Source organism: Onychomys torridus, chromosome 13, assembly GCF_903995425.1.
Source record: "Onychomys torridus chromosome 13, mOncTor1.1, whole genome shotgun sequence".
NCBI classification, from domain to species: Eukaryota; Metazoa; Chordata; class Mammalia; order Rodentia; family Cricetidae; genus Onychomys; species Onychomys torridus.
This window is the reverse complement of record NC_050455.1, coordinates 65,709,948-65,729,264: the sequence shown is the minus strand read 5'-3', so window position 1 is coordinate 65,729,264 and position 19,317 is coordinate 65,709,948. Positions and strand designations below refer to the sequence as shown.

The 19,317-nt window shown below is 49.0% G+C and overlaps 1 protein-coding gene across 3 annotated transcripts in view; it reads right to left on the bottom strand.

The window, feature by feature from the left end:
* Loxhd1 (lipoxygenase homology domains 1) overlaps positions 1 to 19,317 on the bottom strand; it is a 159,054-nt gene that overhangs the window by 43,848 nt on the left and 95,889 nt on the right. For all 3 annotated transcript variants that reach the window (XM_036205229.1, XM_036205230.1, XM_036205231.1), the window contains 8 exons: positions 19,089 to 19,193; positions 17,040 to 17,168; positions 15,571 to 15,735; positions 11,425 to 11,606; positions 8,540 to 8,656; positions 7,764 to 7,926; positions 4,108 to 4,262; positions 77 to 286 (listed from right to left, as the gene is read on the bottom strand). In XM_036205229.1, the coding sequence (XP_036061122.1) occupies positions 77 to 286; positions 4,108 to 4,262; positions 7,764 to 7,926; positions 8,540 to 8,656; positions 11,425 to 11,606; positions 15,571 to 15,735; positions 17,040 to 17,168; positions 19,089 to 19,193 (1,226 nt within the window). The remainder of the gene's footprint in view (positions 1 to 76; positions 287 to 4,107; positions 4,263 to 7,763; positions 7,927 to 8,539; positions 8,657 to 11,424; positions 11,607 to 15,570; positions 15,736 to 17,039; positions 17,169 to 19,088; positions 19,194 to 19,317) is intronic.

Here is a 19,317-nt window from a genome sequence, read left to right as displayed (position 1 = left end):
GCTCCAAGGACCTTCCCTGGGCATAGAAAGGACAAGAGGCTGTGGTTGCATGAAGGTCCAGTACCCCTCGTGGTACCTTCTCATAAAAGAGCCTCTCCAGCCGCCCATCCTCCTTCTTCAGGGATAGCCAGCGCCCACACAGGAATAGAAACTCGTCCTCGTTGGTGTCATTCCAGATCTCCACCTTCTCCACATACCAGTCTGCACACCATTTGGTGTTGTCATGGCGGAGCTTGATCTTGTAGATGACACCCAGGTCAGCAGCCTCAATGATGAAGGTGTCAGCCTGGAGAGTCCAAGCATGGGGACTTAGCAGGAACACCTCACTTTAAGCCCCACCAACCACATCCACCTAATTACTGAGTTGGGTAGACATTCCCAGATGGGGATCCACTCTAGAACCAAATTGAAATCCAAGTTCAAGGCTCATTTCCTAACTGCCCCCATTATATAGTCCATTCCTGTGTGCCCCTCCTTGGGGAAAACTGCCTTTGCCAAGACTTTTCTCGGGATGAGCCTATGGGTGTTTGGAAGAAAGTGTTTCACAAACCATGCGAAATGCTTGAAGGCTATGACCAATGCAGATGAGGGATATTGGCCCATTTCTGTTAACCAGAAACTGCAACCATTGAGTTCACTGGAGTTAAATTGAGCACACCCTCCTCTTGGTTGCCTCTGTGTGAAAGGAAGATCTTAACAAGGACAGCTCTAATACAGGGAAATCAGAGGCCATCTGGGGCCTCACCTGTTGGGAAGAGCAGAGTAATTGTGGGACAACATTCTCCATGGTGTGGATCTGTGTGTGGTTACAAAGAAAAGCCAGCCCCATCTCTGTTTGAATATCATGGTGTAGAAAGAGTTCCACTGCATCCCACCGAAATGCCAAAGGCAAGATGAAAGGCATTCACAGTACTATGCCTTGTAGGCAAAGGAGAAACCACACCACTGCACTACCACGTGGAGCGTCTATGGCATATGGGCATGAATACAGAGAAAACATGTGGGAAGGCATAGAGGAGGCTGTGTGGCTACTCTTCAAAATATGTTTAGTGGCCTGCTGGGGACATGGCAGGTGGGCTGTGCAGGGCAGGTCCTGAAAGTTGCAGATAACCATGGCAGATTTGGTGATACCCACAATCTGTGTGTCCCTGGGGGATCATAGGTAGTGAGGGCTCTGCTAGCATTGGATGGGCTGACTGGTGGGCTGGTAGCATGTTCTGGGGAGACCAGGATGGGGTCAGTGCAGAGGCAGATGAGAGAGGGGCTGGTGGTGATGGAGCAGGATGCTCATGGGAGACTCTCTCAGATCAGGCAACTGGTTGAATCTGGGCAGGGAAAGGATGTTGATAAGAAGATGGCATCAAGAATGATTCCTGGCCAGGCAGTGGTGGCGCACACCTTTAATCCCAGCACTCGGGAGGCAGAGGCAGGTGGATCTTTGTGAGTTTGAGGCCTAGTCTACAAAATGAGTTCCAGAAAAGGCACAAAGCTATACAGAGAAACCCTGTCTTGAAAAAACAAAACAAAACAAAAAAACAACAAAAAAAACCCCAAAAAACAAACAAACAAAAAAGTATGACTCCTGGTTCCCAGAGTGAGTGGCTAGAGAAACGGAAGCTTTCGAATCCTCAGCAATGAATTCAGGATTGCACAAGAAACCAGGAAGGTGCACCTTCAGTTCTTCTTCCGGGGCAACAAAATCAGAAGAACTGGGCGTGGTGGCCAATGTCTGTAGTTCCAGCACTTGGGAAGTGGAGACAGGAAGACTGTCATGAGTTCCAGGTCAGCTCGGTTAACACAGGGAGCTCTGAGTCAACCTGGGCTATAGAGCGAGACCATGTCTCAAAAGACCCCAGCAAAACAAACCAGCAAAAACTCCAAACAACAAAACCAAAACCAAAAGAAGCAAAGAGAATGTGATGGGGCAGACTCGTTATAGTGGTGAGAGAGAGAGAGAGAGAGAGAGAGAGAGAGAGAGCACTGAATTTGAACTTTGAGAATAGATACCATTATTTTCGCCCACTTATTCTGTGTGTATTTGTTGAGCACCTATTCTTTGCCAGGTTCTGGCATGAACAAAAGTCTGTCCATCAGCCACATGTGACACACTGCTATTATATCAATACATTTACCAGACATCAACAGCAGGCATCCATGGCAGGTTGGGGCAGGGGAGCTCTCCCAAGCCTTAACAAGGCACAGCATGGTGAGCCAACTGGGCACAGTTGGGTATTTCATGGTTTAACTCAGCTGGCTTTCATAGTCACTCAAAACTATTTTATGAGATGAAGAGATGTTAAGTAACTTTCCCAATATTACATAACCAATTAGTATTAGAACTAGTATCTAAGTCCAGATGATCTGAGCCTATTGTCTGGGTACTTGATCAAATGTGACCCTAGTACAGAGCCAAGGACACCATAGGAATCCACTTTGGCCTCTTTGGCTTTCTGTTTCTCCAAAATGGAAAGCGCAAGATAGGTCCTCTCCTAAGTACAGTTGCATCTCTTGTTCGTTCTCTCTCTCTCTCTCTCTCTCTCTCTCTCTCTCTCTCTCTCTCTCTCTCTGTGTGTGTGTGTGTGTGTGTGTGTGTGTGTGACAGAGAGAGAGAGAGAGAGAGAGAGAGAGAGAGAGAGAGAGAGAGAGAGAGAGAGAGAGAGACTTGTAAATTATCTTCCCTGGTATGATGTACATTTCCTCTTTCTCAGTACAGAGGTCTAATTGGGAATCACATTATTATTCATGATTCAGAAGCAAGACATTGAAGTTAAAGGCTGGCGGTTTTTATCTAGACAACTAATAAGAACGTTGGGACATACCTTCTGAGGACCCAGCAGCCAGGCCAGGCTCCTTCTAAGAGCCTGGCACGTGGGGCCACTAGGCACTACAGATCCACTTACAGGACACCTGCTATTTGTTCTAGGGCTAATTCCCTCCTCACTAGTAGCAGGTGCTTCAGTAAAAAGGCCTGTCTGGCTGAGAGTCAGGCCCTTGGGGGCATGCATGGGTAACTGCACACGCATGGCCATGGGCAAGACTGCAGCCAGACCAGTTCCATGTCTGCTCTCCTCGGAGATCCCTGGCCTGTGGGGTTTTGGGTAGACTTAGGCACATGGAGATAAAGGAAGAGAACAGAGGATCAAGTCAAGGGTGTGGTGGGGCACGCAGCAGGGAGAGGAGCTGCGGTGCGAGAGGGAAGCTGAGCTGCATGAAGGGAAGATTTGGATGGACTTGTCCTCCTTGTAAATCACAGCACATCAGAGCCAGAAGCGCCGCAGATACTGACTGGCCACGTGACTTCCCAGCCGTTTAATAGTCACAGAACCTTGGTAGAGAGCATGTTTGGCTCTCAATACACAGGCCTGGTCAAGGAGAGTCTACCTGGGTGATAGTGAGGAGCCCTTCTGCTCCCCAGTATTATTTATATTGTTCCTGAGGTCCTCTGCTCTGTACAACACGCTTTATATCTGATTCTCCATCCCTAGATGGTGTCCACTACTTGTAACATCTAGACGTAACCCCAGGTCAGACTGGACGCCGCGTGAATGCAGTACTCAGGACGCGAGTTCTGCCAAAGGGTACAAGCAAACTCCCTAGAGTGTTATCAGCTGTCTCCTAATCAAGACTCATCGGTCAATGACGTGCCAGCCCACCCTGAACAGCACTCTGAGCCGTCTTCATTCACTGTGCATCAAATGGCACAATACTACAATGGACCAACTGTGGCTCCCTTCTAGAAGACACGTGACACCATAATAAGCCAAGGGCGACACATAGGACCTAGAGTTTAGAGGCGCTAATGCCGTACCTGAGGCTCTCCCGACATCGCACGCGCCAGCCTAGCCAGTAACTTAAAACGCTGAGGTACCCCAGAAAGAGGAGATGCACTTGGCTGGAGTGGCCCGCACAAATACGGGACAATAACCCCCACATCTTATGCCTTATAGCGATGCGCGACAAATAGCACTATATTTGTCAAAATGCCCAAAGGAGGATGTAAGACACCCCACAGAGTTTCAGGACCCCCTCAGGACCAGAAGATCTGGCATTCAGATGACTAGACCCAGAGAGGAGACAGGCGGTATGAACCAAGCATGTCTTTCCTACCGTTCCTCTCTCAAACTTGTTGGTGCGGTTCTCTGATTTGCCAAGGTACCGCTCCCCAGTGTCCCCGAGGTCTCCGTAGATGGTGATGTAGACCTTGGCATCTGTCCCTGCCCCAGGAACGTTCCCTGTGAAGATCTGTACCGAGTACAACACAACTGCCCATCAAGTTGGACAGGCAGACAGACAGAGGGAAGAGAAGGGCGGCAGCACATTAGCTCTAGGGAGCAGAGTTTGTTTGTACACAAAGGTCTGGTCCAGGCCCTGAAGCAGCAGCGTCTTGTCCTCGCTACTTGGCTATGCATGGTCAGTTGCACACTGTATGGGGCCATCACTCAGGAGTCACTCATCAGATCTGGACTCGGGAGGCTCTCAGAGAAGCAAAAGATGGAGTTTTTGGAGTGTCCCCCAAACCATCCACCCACAGGGTCCACTCCAAGGACCTTAAGTATGTCATCACTATGGCACTGAGGCAAACCTTCCCATCTAATTAGTGTTGACACAACTGAAGAGTGTGTGTGTGTGTGTGTGTGTGTGTGTGAGGAGTAGTAGTAGTTTCAATCACCCTCCTTCCTTCTTTATTTTGATTTATTCTTCAGCCTACTGGTACACTTCACCTTGTCCTAGTACCCCAGGCAAACTCTTTCTCCCAGAGCCAGTGAGTGATGCTTTATCCTTTGACCCCATGGTGCCTAGGAAAGAGTTCAGTATCGGGGTGACTAGTATACAGAGATCTTGAGGAGATTGGGGTGTCTTGGTTTTGTTCTGCTGCTCTGGCTCAGCAAGGACAGCTATTAGATAGCTGTTATAATTAGAGAGCTGTGTCCCCAGCCTCCAGACCTGTCGACAAGCAAGTCCTCCACATGCTTCCACAGACCCTTGGAAGACTTCCTTCCCTTCTCTGTAGCCCTTCGACCTGGGGAATTTGGAATTTCAGGCCAAGGATCACAGGACTTGGCTGAACTGTCCCAAAGAGAACAGGATGGGGAGGAAGCTTTTCAAGTAGTGGCTGGAATCTGGGAGGACGAAGTGTTCCTGAAGGGCTGGTTTTAGTCACCCAGAGAAATGACCCCTGAGTGTTGACACAGATCCAGAGTGCACTGGCACTGGATGGTAGGAGGACTAGGACGGTGTGATACCTACACTGGACTGAGAGCCATTCCTGTGGACCCCAGGGACTTACAAGACCTTAGAAAATGGTTCTTTCTTATAGTGGCTGAGACGGGCTTTCTTTCCAATCCCTGCATGTGGGCCCACAGCCACCTCTAACTCAGTGTAGCAAAGCAGTGTGCTGTGGGCAGCTTGCACCCACAGTTACAGACACGCTCACACCCACACATGGTTCCTGGTGTGCCCTTCTTCTTTTCCACAGCACAGTGCTTCCTTCTGGCTCTCTTGGGCTCCTCATCTTCCACGCAGTCATGGCCACTAAACTCTTCCACCTTGCTCCCTCTTCTCTCATTTTTCACAGCCTGCGTTTGTTTCCCTTGACCTCATGAGTCTTTATCTTCAACCCAGGGCCCTGCGCTTCAAACTTCTAGCTCCTATCACCCAAAGGCTACCTCCACTGAGACTAGACCCCAGCATCACACATTCCCACATCTGAGTGGGACTTGATCCCTCCTGTACTATCCCCTTCTCCAAAGCCACCCTCACCTTCCCCCTCTTCATAGTCACTCATTCTTCAAAGCCCCTGGTGCTTCATAAGACCTGATGGTCAGAGGCATGTCCCCTGATACAGACAAGGGTCCAGGACCAGTCCCATTGGCTCCAGCTCCATCATGCTCAGCTTGGTGCAGAACCAGCAAGCATGTCATGGGCCTCAGTAACTGATGATGAAATAGTCTCTGTGTTGCTTAAATGAGAAGACAGCATTCCCCAAGTCTGTCAGGCCAACACCAATGTGAGGCAACATTAGGAATCTTGTCACAGCTTAGACACAACAGTTGATGACGGGCTTCTCCCCGCATCCCCCTTCACTTCTGGCTGCATTCAAGCCTGCTCCACGTTTGAAATTGTCATGGGTGGGTGGACCTGTTAGAACGTCTTTCCTAGGAGCCCTTGTCCCAGAGTGGGATGCTGCGTCCTTGGGGCTGACTGGATGGCCTTCTAACACCCCCACTCCACCTCCTGCTGCTTCCCTCTGGTCCTTCGGGAACTAAGAAAACCAATTCAGCTTCTGATGCTGAGCAATATGAGGATGCGGGATCCAGCTATTTCTGGATCCTCCTCCCTCCCATCCCACCCAGGCCACCCAGCTTGTCAGGGAAGAGGTGTTTCCTTAGAAACCTCAGAGTGGGTTCTGTGGAGTATGATTTATAGAGAACATCTCAAGAGTGTTGCTGGGAACGGCAGCCCAGGGTGTCCATCTGGGGTCCAAGTGAAAAAGAGACACATCTCCTTGACTGAATAGCAACGAAAATTCAGAGAAAGCGATATGGCTGGAGAGAGACTCACTTTGGGCAAGATGGCTCAGGTGAAAGGAAATCAGGGGCTGCCACTGTTTTCCATAAAAAGGACATATGTTTGCCTCTTGTCTTTTGACTCTCACCAACAGGAAGATCTGGGCCCCGCCTCCACCAGTTTCATAAGAAAATCTTAGATTTTACTGGAATCCTGGGTTTTACTCCAGTTTTTTCCAAAAACTATGACACCATAAATTTGGGTTAGTTTTCCAAGTTCTTGGATTTTCTGTAGTCTGTGTAGACTGCCCAGTTGAAGAGGACTATGGGTATCTTTTGTGTATCATCAGTGGTAGAAACTTTACAGATGACATTATCGAATCGTTAAAGTTTACTCAGGGCTGAGTGGCTGGTGAGTGACACAGGGGGCAACCTGGACAATGCTATCCATGTGGTAAAGGAAGGATTCATGTGTGTGCATGCACATGTGTGTGCCACCATGCAGGAAGAAGAGAAGGCTGAGGAGAGAACCTTGAACGCCAGTAGGCACAAGAAAGGACCTAGCACTAAGCAGACTATTTAGGGAGGGAGGAAGATAACCAGAATATGGTCACAGAGACCAAAGGGAGGAAGAAGCACAAGAAGTGGGTGGTCAGGATGATTCAAATCCTGCTTAGAAATAACATCCACAGATGACAGTGACTAGTTCACACAGAAAATAAAACCCTGTGAACTCACACACATCCAGGAGCTGGACCTAACCCCTTAAACATGCCTTGCTAGGAGATTTCTACCTTGTTTTTATGTCTTAAAAAAATCTTCTTTTACGATACAGGGTTTCAAAACAGAGCCTCACACTTTAGGCAAATACTCTCTCCCTGAGCTGCACTCCAGCCCTAGGCTGCCCTGCAAGATTCGAAAGGACCACACCACAGCAACTAGTGGCCAAATAAACCGAGCATGCAGAAAGCCAGGAGCAGGATAATCCAGGGAGGATGACCCATTGGGATGTGCCATGCTGTAGAGGCAGGAAGGGACTGCGAAGTTCACAGTGAAATAGGCAGGACTCTTTGCCATCTACCAGCTGTGTGAACCTGGCAGGTTACATAACCTCTATGAGCCTTAGCTGTCCAGTGATAATGTAGACCATCCTCGTGTGTGAGGATGCTCAACTGGCAGGGGCTGATGCTCTGCGAGGAGGGATGTGGTCCTGGAGCTGCCTGTGTGACAAAGGCCACCCCTCCCATACACACTTACTGTCCAGAGGCTCCTCCACTTCCTTGTAGACTTGTCTTAAGGACCCATCTTTCATGTACTTCTCGGTGAAGATGTCATAAGGGACCAGTTCTCGGATGGTCTTCTTGTCATCCTCAGAGGTGGCAAGCCATCGATCACATGGGAAAGTCAAGGTCTCTGTGCCCTGTGGGGAGGAGAAAGGAGGAAGATTAGTCTGTGAGGTGGGAGACACCAGCTCCAGGGGTTCACCAGCATGCTCATGTTTATGGGAACCAAAGATAAAGAAGATGTTCCTTCAAATATGAAAAGACAGGGGACCTTCCTGACCTGGTTTCAGGAGACCTAGCCTGAGATACTTGTACAACCACAGCAGGAGGCATTAGCTTTTGCAAGATCTACTTCCTGGGTCACTTAAAAATAAATATCTGTACCCTGTCTCTGACACTTGGGGTCAGTGGGTGAATAGAGGGCTCTGTGTTTTTAAATTCATCTTGTCACTGTCTTTTAACTGTGAAAGTTTGCATGTTTTCTGAGTTGCTCAGGGTTGATTTTCCTCTTGAGTTGACCCTGAGTAGAAGCAAGGACATGCTGGTCACTCACTGGTCCTGTGGCTTTGGCAGAAACACAGACCAGACTAGATTGCCTGAACTCTTTTCCTTGACCACCGGAAGAATTTGCCCTGGACCTGAGCTAGTTAACATGCCCTGGAGGCTGAGGCAAACATCAAGTCAATCTGCTGTGAACTCATTCTGGAAAAAGATGGATGAAGCAGTGGGACAGTCACATCTCAAACTCACGTCTTTATCGGGGAGGAGCCTGCGGATGTCCACGTGGGAGCAGTGCCACCCAGGGTTTATGCCTGTGTTATCATGACCAATCCGGATTTTCTCAATGATTTCACCAACATCTTCTAACTTTATAAAGAAAAAGGCACTAAGTGTTAGCAGAAGGGTTTCAGTCACATCATGTCTCCCTGGGGCATGCATCTTCAGGTCCCTATGAACTTCTGGAGTTTAATTGCTTTCCTCAAGTTTCTGCTGACCAGCTAGGCCAAGACCCTCCTCTGCACATACCATGCTAATGCTTCCCTCCTCAGTCTTGACTTAACTGATGTGATTTGAGTGCTCAGATCCTTCAGAGGTGTCCGACTCTTTCCCATCCTCCATGACTTGATGCTATAGTAGCACATTCTCTGAGAATTGAGTTGGGTCTCAGAAGAGATCTAGTATAGACCATGTCCAAATCCTCCAACTCATAAGAGCCTCTCCCTTTCAGTAATTCTTTCTCTCTGCTCCTACAAATTCTACTCACTCAAACTTACAGAAAATGGTGTCTTAGTCAGCCAAGGTCAGGGTCATGGGTGGGGCAGCCCAATGATGTCATGACTAGATCAAAGACCCCAGCATGTTTCTTTGTGTCACCTGTTCTCTATCTCTAAGTGCCTGGCCGAGCACCATGCTACTCCGTAGTTGACAAGGATGCCACAGCTGCCATGACCTTGCTGTCCTTCCAAGATGTTCCACTACCTGCCACCTGCTCTGAACCAGAGAACAGAATCCATGGCTACAAATGGTCCTTAGAGGCCTTGCAAGCCCAAAGGACTCAGAGTCACTGAACAAAGGCCAGAGCTTCCAAGTGATGTCAGGGCTGTAGAGATTTTTAATAGATAGTATCATCACCTGCCAGAGAAGTACAGATGCCCAAGTGAAGGTTGTGGCCCCCAGCATCTCAACTGACAAACTCACTGCCTGAAGTGGCCAGGAAATAAAGAGTCCCCTGGCACTTCTATCCAGGGCTTCTTTTTTCTTCCCTGTCCCAAAGGCTTTGAGGTCTGTGATGTCCATGACACCTCTGTGACTTTAGTCCTACACCAAGCACTGAGTTGTTTTCATCAGGGGACTGTCTTGGCTGTGGCACCTCAGACAGTAAAGAGGCTTTCTGAGGACTGCTGGTCAGGGGTGGTGGGCCTCCTACACGGGCTCAGGAGACCTGGCCATCAGAAAAGGCCTTGACATTCTTCCTTGGGAGGGGTGAAGCCCTAAGAAAGCTCTGGAGCTGTTGTGACCCTAGATTCACTGCATGATGCCACCTTAGTAGGTCACAACCTTTCTTGCTCTGGGTGCTTACATGTGAGATGGGATTAATGTGCTGCTGCCCTCTTGGAACTGTCACGAGGACCCAATGCCTTGGTCCATATTGAGGGCTTAGAATAGAGCTGATGCTTCCCAAGAGCTGGGGAGTTTCTGTCTGCATTCTTCTCCCATCCAACCCCTCAGGGTGGGCTACAGAGAGAGGGAACAGTTTGCTACTGGCTAACGCAGGGTCAGGACCGAAAGGAGGTGAGTTGTGGACTGAGGCTCCATCATAAAAGAGTAGAGAGGTGAAAGACGTAGGCAGGAAAGACAGGCTAGGAGACAAAGTCTTTTCCTTTGTTTCCAAGCTCCCATGTTCCCCTAAGACCCAGAAAGTTGAGAAAAAATCAATAGCAAATTAACTGGCAAACTATAGCTGCCTACTAATGGGACCTCACTGATGAAAGCACAAGTCCGGCTGAGGTCTGAGCTGGGCACTGATGATGTCACACTCTGTGATACAACCACCATATCACCTTTTGTAGAGAGATGTTAGCCGTGTACAGACAAGTGAACCAGCCCTGAATTTACTGTGACAGACCTCCCACCAAAGCTGACTCTGCCTAGAGAGGGTGGGGAGGAAGCTATATCTCTGGGGCAGCAGCTGGCTGAGGACAACAAGAGCAAGCTAGGCACTTTGTTTCCCACCAGAATATATAGACATGTCAGCACTGGTCCCCATTACCTAGAGAGTTGAGGCTTCCGGGGTTCCTGGCTTCTCTCCCAGGCTGGTGTCATTGCTACTCTCTTCCTAAGTCCCTTCACATTCCCCTGTGACTTCAAGCTCCATGTTTGCCTGTTTCCATCCATGGACCATTGAGCACTTACCTCCCAGGGATGTCTCTCCAGGATAGTACGGAATTGTTATAAGGGTCCAGTGAGTGAACATAGATAAATCCCATATGTTAGTGCCTCTGCCCCTCAGGGCCAGTGGGGGCAACAGTCACTAGATTTTCTATCTTGTGTAGAGTACTTAGCTCCCCAACTATACTACAACTTCCTTGCAGGCAGTCTGGGCTCTTCTGTTGTGTCTCCCGCCTAAGCTAGCTCACAAAAGAAGACAGGGAAGACATAATGAGCTGCTCTCCAAAAAGGGATGTGGGAGTTCCACGGCGCTGGAACCCACATCCCGGTAAACATCAGATGATGGAACCCCTTGCCCAGGCCTGACAGGAGCTGTGGAAACACATAGCAGGTCTGTGTCCAGTTGCTGCAGCTCTAAAGCCAAGGGGGAGACACAGCCCCGCGTGATCCCCTCTGAGAGATTGGGACTACCCAGCCAGCACCCCAGCTCCTGTCTGCCTGGAAGCCATGCTGCATGCATGGTAGAAGCAGGAAGATATCCTGTTGGTATGCCTCCTCTTTCCCCGGGTCCTGGTCACTTGTCATCACCATTAATCCTGACATCTCTCCAAGAAGGTCCAGCTAGCTTTATCATCCTCCCATCTGGCTGGACAAACTGCTCGTCCCCCATTAGCTGTGTGTGGCCCATCTAGACGAAAGGCTACTCTTGACCCAGCCCCTCTGTGGTGGTGCACGGAGCCAGGTACCTCCACAATGAAGCGGGAGGCAGACTTCCTCTCGAAGAACAGCTTCTGCTCCCTCTTGTTGGTACACAGGAACTTCTGACGGGTACACACAGCATCACAGCCGTAGATGACTATGAAGATGTTGGCGTCGGTCCCAGCGGCAAAGACATCACTGGTGTAGAGGGTGATCTCATAAGGGACAACTGAGAAGGAGGGCAGAGGGCAAGGCCCGGGGTGGCAGGAAGGAAACAGAAGACGGCATAGGTGAGGTCAAGTTCTTGACAGTACCAGTGGCCTTTCATAGAGTTTCTCTTGCCTAGTGTCCATAGACAGCCCCTGATCCTTCAGACAGTGGAGCTACTACATCAGACTGGCTGAAGATACAGATTATGCAATTTGAGGAGCTCAAGTTCAAATATAGGACCTAACTTGATCAGTGAGGCCTGGAGCAAGTTACTTAGGAGTCTTAGTTTCCGTTAAAGTGTCCTCAGCATAAGGCTTAGCAGGACTCGGAGGTTTGGATTTCAGAGGTGAATCGCCAGTCAGGTCAGCCAGGCTGCAGTGGTGACATTCTAGTCTCTTCTCATCCTGTTCATTGCTCTCAGAACCCTCAAGACTCCAAACCTTCCAGCTCCCTTGAACCAGTCTGTGTCACACCTGGCCTCTCAATCAGCTTCCCTGGCTTTATAGCTGTTTCGTAGAGAGGAGTGGCCAGGAGGAGAGGGATTCATCAGGTTTACTCAGCAGCTATAGGACTATCTGTCCTTAAAGGACGGTTGGCACATTAGGGCTGCTAACAAGTGACTTCCTGGTACAAGTGCTCCGTGACAAGTGACCAGCATGTTTCCATGTGGGCTGAGGATCTTCACTACAGGAGCTCTTGGAGGGATCAATAAGTAAAGATTCCTAAGACCCTCTTCAGATTGTCTGTGTGGCGGGTCTAATTCACACCTTATACTACAGTTTGAAGCTAGTAAGCTAAAACAACAGTGTCGGCTACAGGGTGAGATTCATTAGCAGGTTATGAAATGAGGTTAATGAGTGGTCAGTAGTATTCTGAACAGAAAACACTATGATATACCACACAGCCTGACATGTTTGTTTGAATCCCAGGTATATGAATGAATATTAGGTTTCTGGGCACAGAGAAATCTATATCTATATCATCTACCTATCTATTTATCTGTCTATCTACATACACACATATACACACAGGCACACACACACACACACACACACACACACACACACACATATAAAGAGAGCGGGAAGGGGAGGGAGAATATGAATACAGACTGGGAAGAGAGCTGGTAAAATGTCTGCCATGCAAGTAATCATGAGGACCTGAATTCAGATCCCCAGAATACACAAAAAGCTAGGCAGTGGGTCACATGCCTATCCCTGACACCAGCAGGGGAAAGGGGGCTAGGACAGAGAAGGGTGGACCCCTGAAGTTCACTGGCTAGTTAGCCTAGTCAAATTGATGAGCTGCAGGTTCAGTGAGAGACCCTACCTTGAAAAATAAGAGGTACAAAGCAATTAAGGAGACACACAGCATTGATGTCTGGCCTCAACATGCAGCCACATACATGTACACAAACCTACACTATCAAGTAAATACATCCCATCACACACACACACACACACACACACACACACACACACACACACACACACACACAGAGAGAGAGAGAGAGAGAGAGAGAGAGAGAGAGAGAGAGAGAATATCACATATAATGGAGGGAGGGAGGGAGGGAGGGAGGAGGAGAAGAAGGAAGGAAGGAAGGAAGGAAGGAAGGAAGGAAGGAAGGAAGGAAGGAAGGAAGGAAGGGAAGAAGGAAACATTCATTAAAACCCTAGAGGAGTTCTCAGGAAATATACAGTATCTAACACTCTTGGGTCTTAAAGGAAGCCATCCATATTAGGAGCTACTGAGTCTTGATTGATCCTAACCTTCTCCAGAGGAGGAATCTGCTTCAGTGTACTAAAAGGGAGTCCCTGAAGAAGGACAGAGGCATCCATACCTGTGGTAGTGTTAGTCTCGGCCATGGAGAACATGTTGTAGACCGTATTCAACACTACCCTTGGCCATCATTTTCATCCAATGGAGTGGGTATTACTGCACCCATTTTATCAGCAGAGAAAGCAAGTTCAGAGGGATGAAGTAACTTGTTCAGGGTCATATGGTGGAACCCAAGCCCAAACTTGTCTGACTTTAGAGCTGCTTCTGGGCTGAACTGGAAGAAATGACCACAACCTAACCACAAGCCATGGGGTGAGGTGGTTCGTAGAAGTGACCACGGGCCCACCAGGCTGAAAAAGACAAACTTACAGCTTGTTGGGAAATAGAAACCCAGCCTTGCCAGGCCCTCAGGAGTGAAGAAGGTCCTGTCTGCTATGCAGGTCCTTCCCTGGCCTTCCTTATCCCTGGACTAGGGCCTGGGAGCCTGAGAGCTAGATGGCAGTAGGATTAGGGCTTTGCCAACAGCAGCAGCAGAAGGAAAGGCTGCAGAGACGTCCAGCAGGCCCTAGCCCATCCTTTTCCAGGCCTGGGCCCAAATTTGGCTCCTGGTTCCCGGTTCCCGGTCCCTGGTTCCTGGCTCTGCTCTTGTCCGAGCTGTGTACTTCTGACTCTGTTTTCTCAGCTGTATGGTGAGGTTAGCTAGATTTATGGTTTTGTTCTTTTAAGTATGGACTGTTATGAGTATGTTTATCAAGAATATTCAGAAACAGCTTGACTTGAACTGTAGGCTCCTATGTAGGCTGTGCCGGTCTGTTCTTCCCGGTTTCATGTGTATAGGGCAATCTTGACCAACTATGACGTCTGGTTTCTGAGACACTTTTCCAGACCCCTGACTGAAAGAGCTGTTTGCTCCCTAGGAACAAGGCTTCCTGGCAGCCTGGAGCTCCTTGACTGTGGGTCCCCCTCACCCTAGAAGTAGGTCTGATCAGATCCCTCCTTCCTTGCTCCCTCTCAGGCTGCAGTTCTTTCCACATGCCACCCATTTTTAAAAAGAAAGCAACTATGAGTCCAAGATTCACCTGCTGTAGATGTTACAGCATGTCACAGCAAAGACCTAAACATCTAATGCCATCTGCAAGGATCCTGGAACCAATACGCAAAGATACAAGGGACAGTGTGTACTCTGTCAGACTACAGAAAAAAAAATCTCAAACTGGTGCAATACAAAACATGGCCTGGTCAGGTGCAGGAAGGGAGAGGGGTGCTCCTGCTCACAGAACCCCACTCAATCCTGCTGTCGGTTCTGAGCCTCAGTCCAGTCTGACGTTCAGGCCACTGGGGCGGTAGCTAGAGCCAAGCCTTGACTATGGGAAAGATCACTTCATTTCAGGCTTTGGACTGGAAAGTTGGTTTGGCCTGCTGGTTCCCACTTTGACTGTTTAAGCAAAGTGAAACTTGGTTGACCCGTCATGCTGGGAGCTGAGTTATTTGAGGAACATGTTTTAGTGTCGTTCATTGTTTAGCTAGAAAAAAAAAATATTGAATGCTCCATGTTGGTTTCAGATTTCGTCAAATTCTGACAGATTTTCAGTTTGTCTGGTTTCGGTCTGGGTCTCAGCACCCAGGGCAGACTTATATGCACATGAACATTAGGTGTGGGCATTTTCACAACTCACCCATCTCCTGCTTTGGTTTGTCCAGTGAAAGGGATTGCATTTACTCTCAACCCCCCCTCCAACACACACACACACACACACACACACACACACACACACACACACACACACACAGCAGAAACTCTCAGAGTGGGCATGTTTCTGGCTTAACAGAATGGAATGAGTATTGATGGGGTAGATCGTGGCTCCTCATGACCACTAGTTCAATATTCGTCACCCTGCATCACTGTCCCTATTTGTTGATGAGGAAACTGAGTCCCAAAGAGGCAAGATGACATATTGTCATCAGCTGGCATGGGGTTGAGTTTACAATAAATCCCTTATTATCTTTTGGGGGGTTCAGGACTAGACCCACAGTACTCCTCCCTTGACCCCAGAGCTCAGGACATTTGAGGAAGGGCCAAGAGAGCTGAACGGAATCTCTGAGGTGGGTTTGGTCCCAGGTCAACTGTGGAGGAGGATCTGGGGCTAGGCTTGACAGGTTCTGGGGTCCCCCAAGAGAGGCAGCCTTGCCATGAGGATTCCTACATGGTGTGTAAAGCCTTGTCTGGAGTTCTGCATGGAAGAGGTCCCTGACGATGGTCCCGTCGTCCTCATTCTTGGCCAGCCAGCGGCCACAGGGGAAGGTCATGCACTTTCCAAGAGATGGAGCGTCCACCTCTACCCAGTCTACAAACCAGCCTGGGGCCTTGCCTGTAGATGAAGAGAAAGACAGAGAGAGAGAGAGAGAGATAGAGAGAGAGAGAGAGAGAGAGAGAGAGAGAGAGCGAGCCCATTAAGAGTGTGTACAGTGCCAGGTGGTGGTGGTACATGCCTTTAGTCCCAGCACTTGGGAGGCAGAGATCTCTGTGAGTTTGAGGTCAGCCTGTGTTACAGAGTGAGTTCCAGGAAAGGTGCAAAGCCACACAGAGAAACCCTGTCTTGAAAAAAAAAAAAGAGTGTGTTCAATATGGCTTCCTGCAGGTGAGCTCAGAGACTCCCACACCCTTCCTTTCTTGATGATGTCACCCAGAGCTCCGTCAGTCCTATTGCCAAGATGACTCTTATGAAGATGTGTGCAAGATGACTCTTATGAAGATGTGTGCATGGCTAAAACTGCATCACACTCCGGTTTGGACCAGTGAAACCAGGGACAGTGACAGAAAAGCAGAGTGGCACTTGACATTGCTGGCCTTGGAGAGGCATGGGGAGGAGGTAACAGAAGGGCATGCAAGCCTGAACCAGGGAAGCAAAATGCTATCCAGGGTGGGCAAAGTTCCAAACAAGGAGCTCAGGGATGCAGAGGAAGCCTGTGTTTGTGGAGACTTTATCATCTCAGCATATGCTGGAGGTGATGTTCACAGTTTCCTGGTTCTGTTTGTGATGCATAAAAGTGGGGCAGCAGACCTCAGCTTAGGGAAGGAAATGGAAACCAGGTAGATCCTTATCTCACAGTCCCAACAGCGCCTGCTTCTAGAATGGGATCTCTTCCTCAAGCTAAGAAGCAGTAGTTTGGGGGGACAGCAAAAAGTCCTACTTTACCATAAAAAAAATATAGACACACCCTTTTTCTGGCTGCTTTGTCAGTGGATTCCATGAAGGACCAGATGGTTCATTGGTTCCTCAACTGGGGTTCCTAGGCTAACAACTATGCATGATCAAGAGACTTGAAAGGTAAGCACATTCTCATAGCCCCAAGTTGGAGCTAGGAGCCATGTTCTAATATCCCCTCCCACTCTGGGTGACTTCAGCGCACCATCAGGTTAGAGACCCATTAAGCTGTCTCAGGGGCATTCAAATCCAGTCACACATTCAAACTACTGTGGTGGGATCTGGAGGAAGGCTTCCCAGGTCGCCTGTGTCCAGGTCCCAGTGCACATCAACAAGCCCAGGATCGGCAGCCATGGCTCCACCAGGCGAGTGGGACTGAGACACTATGTTAGTGTGGAAGTTGTGTACCCTGACTTGTCTGTGGGCTCTCTAGTTCTGCCGGAGGATGGAAGGGAGGGAAGCCAGACCTGTGTTGTCATGGCCGATCCTAACTTTCCACAGGTCTCCCAGATCCAGCGTCTCCACAGTGAAGATTTCAATGCTGTCCCGTTCAAACTTGTCACTGTTGGTCTTGGAGGACTTCAGAAGGGTTATTCCTGCCAACCAGATAATCCTAGCGTGACTGAATGGCTCTGAGACTTTCCCAACCTGGCTCACCCACTATCCTTTCTTCTTCCTTGTAATGGCGAAACTTCTGAATCTCAATCAAACCATCAAAGGTGTCATACCTCCCACTGTGTGTGTGTGTGTGTGTGTGTGTGTGTGTGTGTGTGTGTGTGTGTGTATGGTATATATATGTATGTGAGTATGGTGTTTGTGTGGTGTGTGGTATGTGTGTGGTATGTGTATGGTGTGTGTATGCATGTGTGGTGTGTGACATGTGTGTATCGTGTGTGTATGTGTGATATGTGGTGTGTGTATGTGTGTATGATATGTGCCTGGGGTATATGTATATATGTGTATGCCAGTATGGTGTTTGTGTGGGGTGTGTGTGGTATGTCTATGATGTGTGTATGCATGTATAGTGTGTGATGTGTGGTGTGGTGTGTGTGTGTTCTTTTATTGATCTTTAAAAAACCATTTCATGTATACTTGCAATTCCCAGTCTGTATCTAAAGAAAAGCCATCTCCATGCTCATCCAGGAGACAGCCGCAGGGCTGCAGCCAGCGTGGATTCTTCCACAAGCCTTGCAGTTCTCTGCATGGGGACAGAGCCAGTGACAAAGTCACCTTCCCCACACTCACGGACTATCAGAGATCCCTGTGGGGATGCAATGTGCAAAAGTTCTCTGGAGATTCACCTGGGCTCAGGAGAGAGACTGGCTGTCCCTGACACTGAATTGGGGACTAGCTATGGTGTCGGCCTGAAACCTGAGGTGGCCCCATCTTCACCATCCTCTCCTACCTCCTCGGTACCATGCCGCCCTGAGGTCCCATCACCCCAGGTCCAGTCCCCCACGCAGAAAACCTTCTGGAAGACTGACTTGAGAGCTCAGACAGACAGACAGATCCTGGGGCCCAGCTCTGCCTCCTGCCGTCCAGTGGTCCTGGGAAACTGCTGTCTATGCTTTGGGTTCCTCAAATGTCAGAAAGGTGGCCTGGTGCTCTCCCTGCAGGGCTACTGTGAGGCCTGAGTGCTCAGGAATGTGATTGATAACAAAAAGCCACAGGGGAGGAAGGACAGTGGCCAGAGCCCTTCACTTCCCTTGAAAATGACTCAGGAACCATCACAAGCACATTGATGATCAGCTGTGACCTTATTCGTTATATACCATTTGCTTTATTCAACCTACTAAGTACTAGTGACAATTGATGTTTATAGAATGACCTTTGATCCCCAGATTGTAAGTGTTCTATGTAATGCAACTCACAGTCCTGACACCCACATAGAGTTTTATCTCTGTTTCACAAATGAGGAAACCTAAGGCACAGAGTGCCTGAGCAACTTGTCCCTGATCACACAGCCAATTCTGGAATGGAAATTTGAACCAATCAATCAGGCTTCAGAGTCATGCTCTGTATTAGCACACCCACCGTTGCCCTAGAATGGAAACTCCTCACAGTCAGGGATTAACCTCATTCCCTCTTCAGAGGTACTCAGCACAAAGCCTCTAGCTAACGCATGAAGACTGCTTGAAGAATTGTTTCCTTTCTAGACTCAGGCAGAATGGCCCAGGGAAGATGGAGCAGAATACCAAATTGAAGATGCCACCTCCGCTGACTTCCCATCCAGCTTCTGGAATAATTCTGACACTCCCTGAAGACCTTAGAGTGGGGGACCCTGGGACCCCCAGGGCTGGGTTTTATTGGATTTGAAAGAGTTCTTTCTTCCAGGTGATTATTGGAGTACAGTTAGGGCAAGGGCTCCTTTGCTGCTACAACAGGAGCAGCCCCCGACTTTGTCTCATGGGACCCAGTACTATGTTCTGCTGAAGGATGGGTGTGGCCTGGACTTCCTGGGAACCTTCTGCTAAGTCTGCCAGGGTTCCCAGAAAAATGCCATGTTCCTTTCTTACCATTGTCATCTTGGGTGCCAAAGAGCGTGATGAAGACGTTGGCATCTGTGCCCGCATTCTTCTTGTCCCCAGTCTTTATGGTCACGGAAAACGTAGTTGACTTATCTGCCAGGAGAAGAGGACAGAAACGTGAACTGTGGATCACCTGGCAATCCCAAGAAGTGGGAGAGGAGGCTCCTCGATCCACTGTGGCTCTGCCATTCCAGTTCCTCCCATGTCGGGTCTGCAC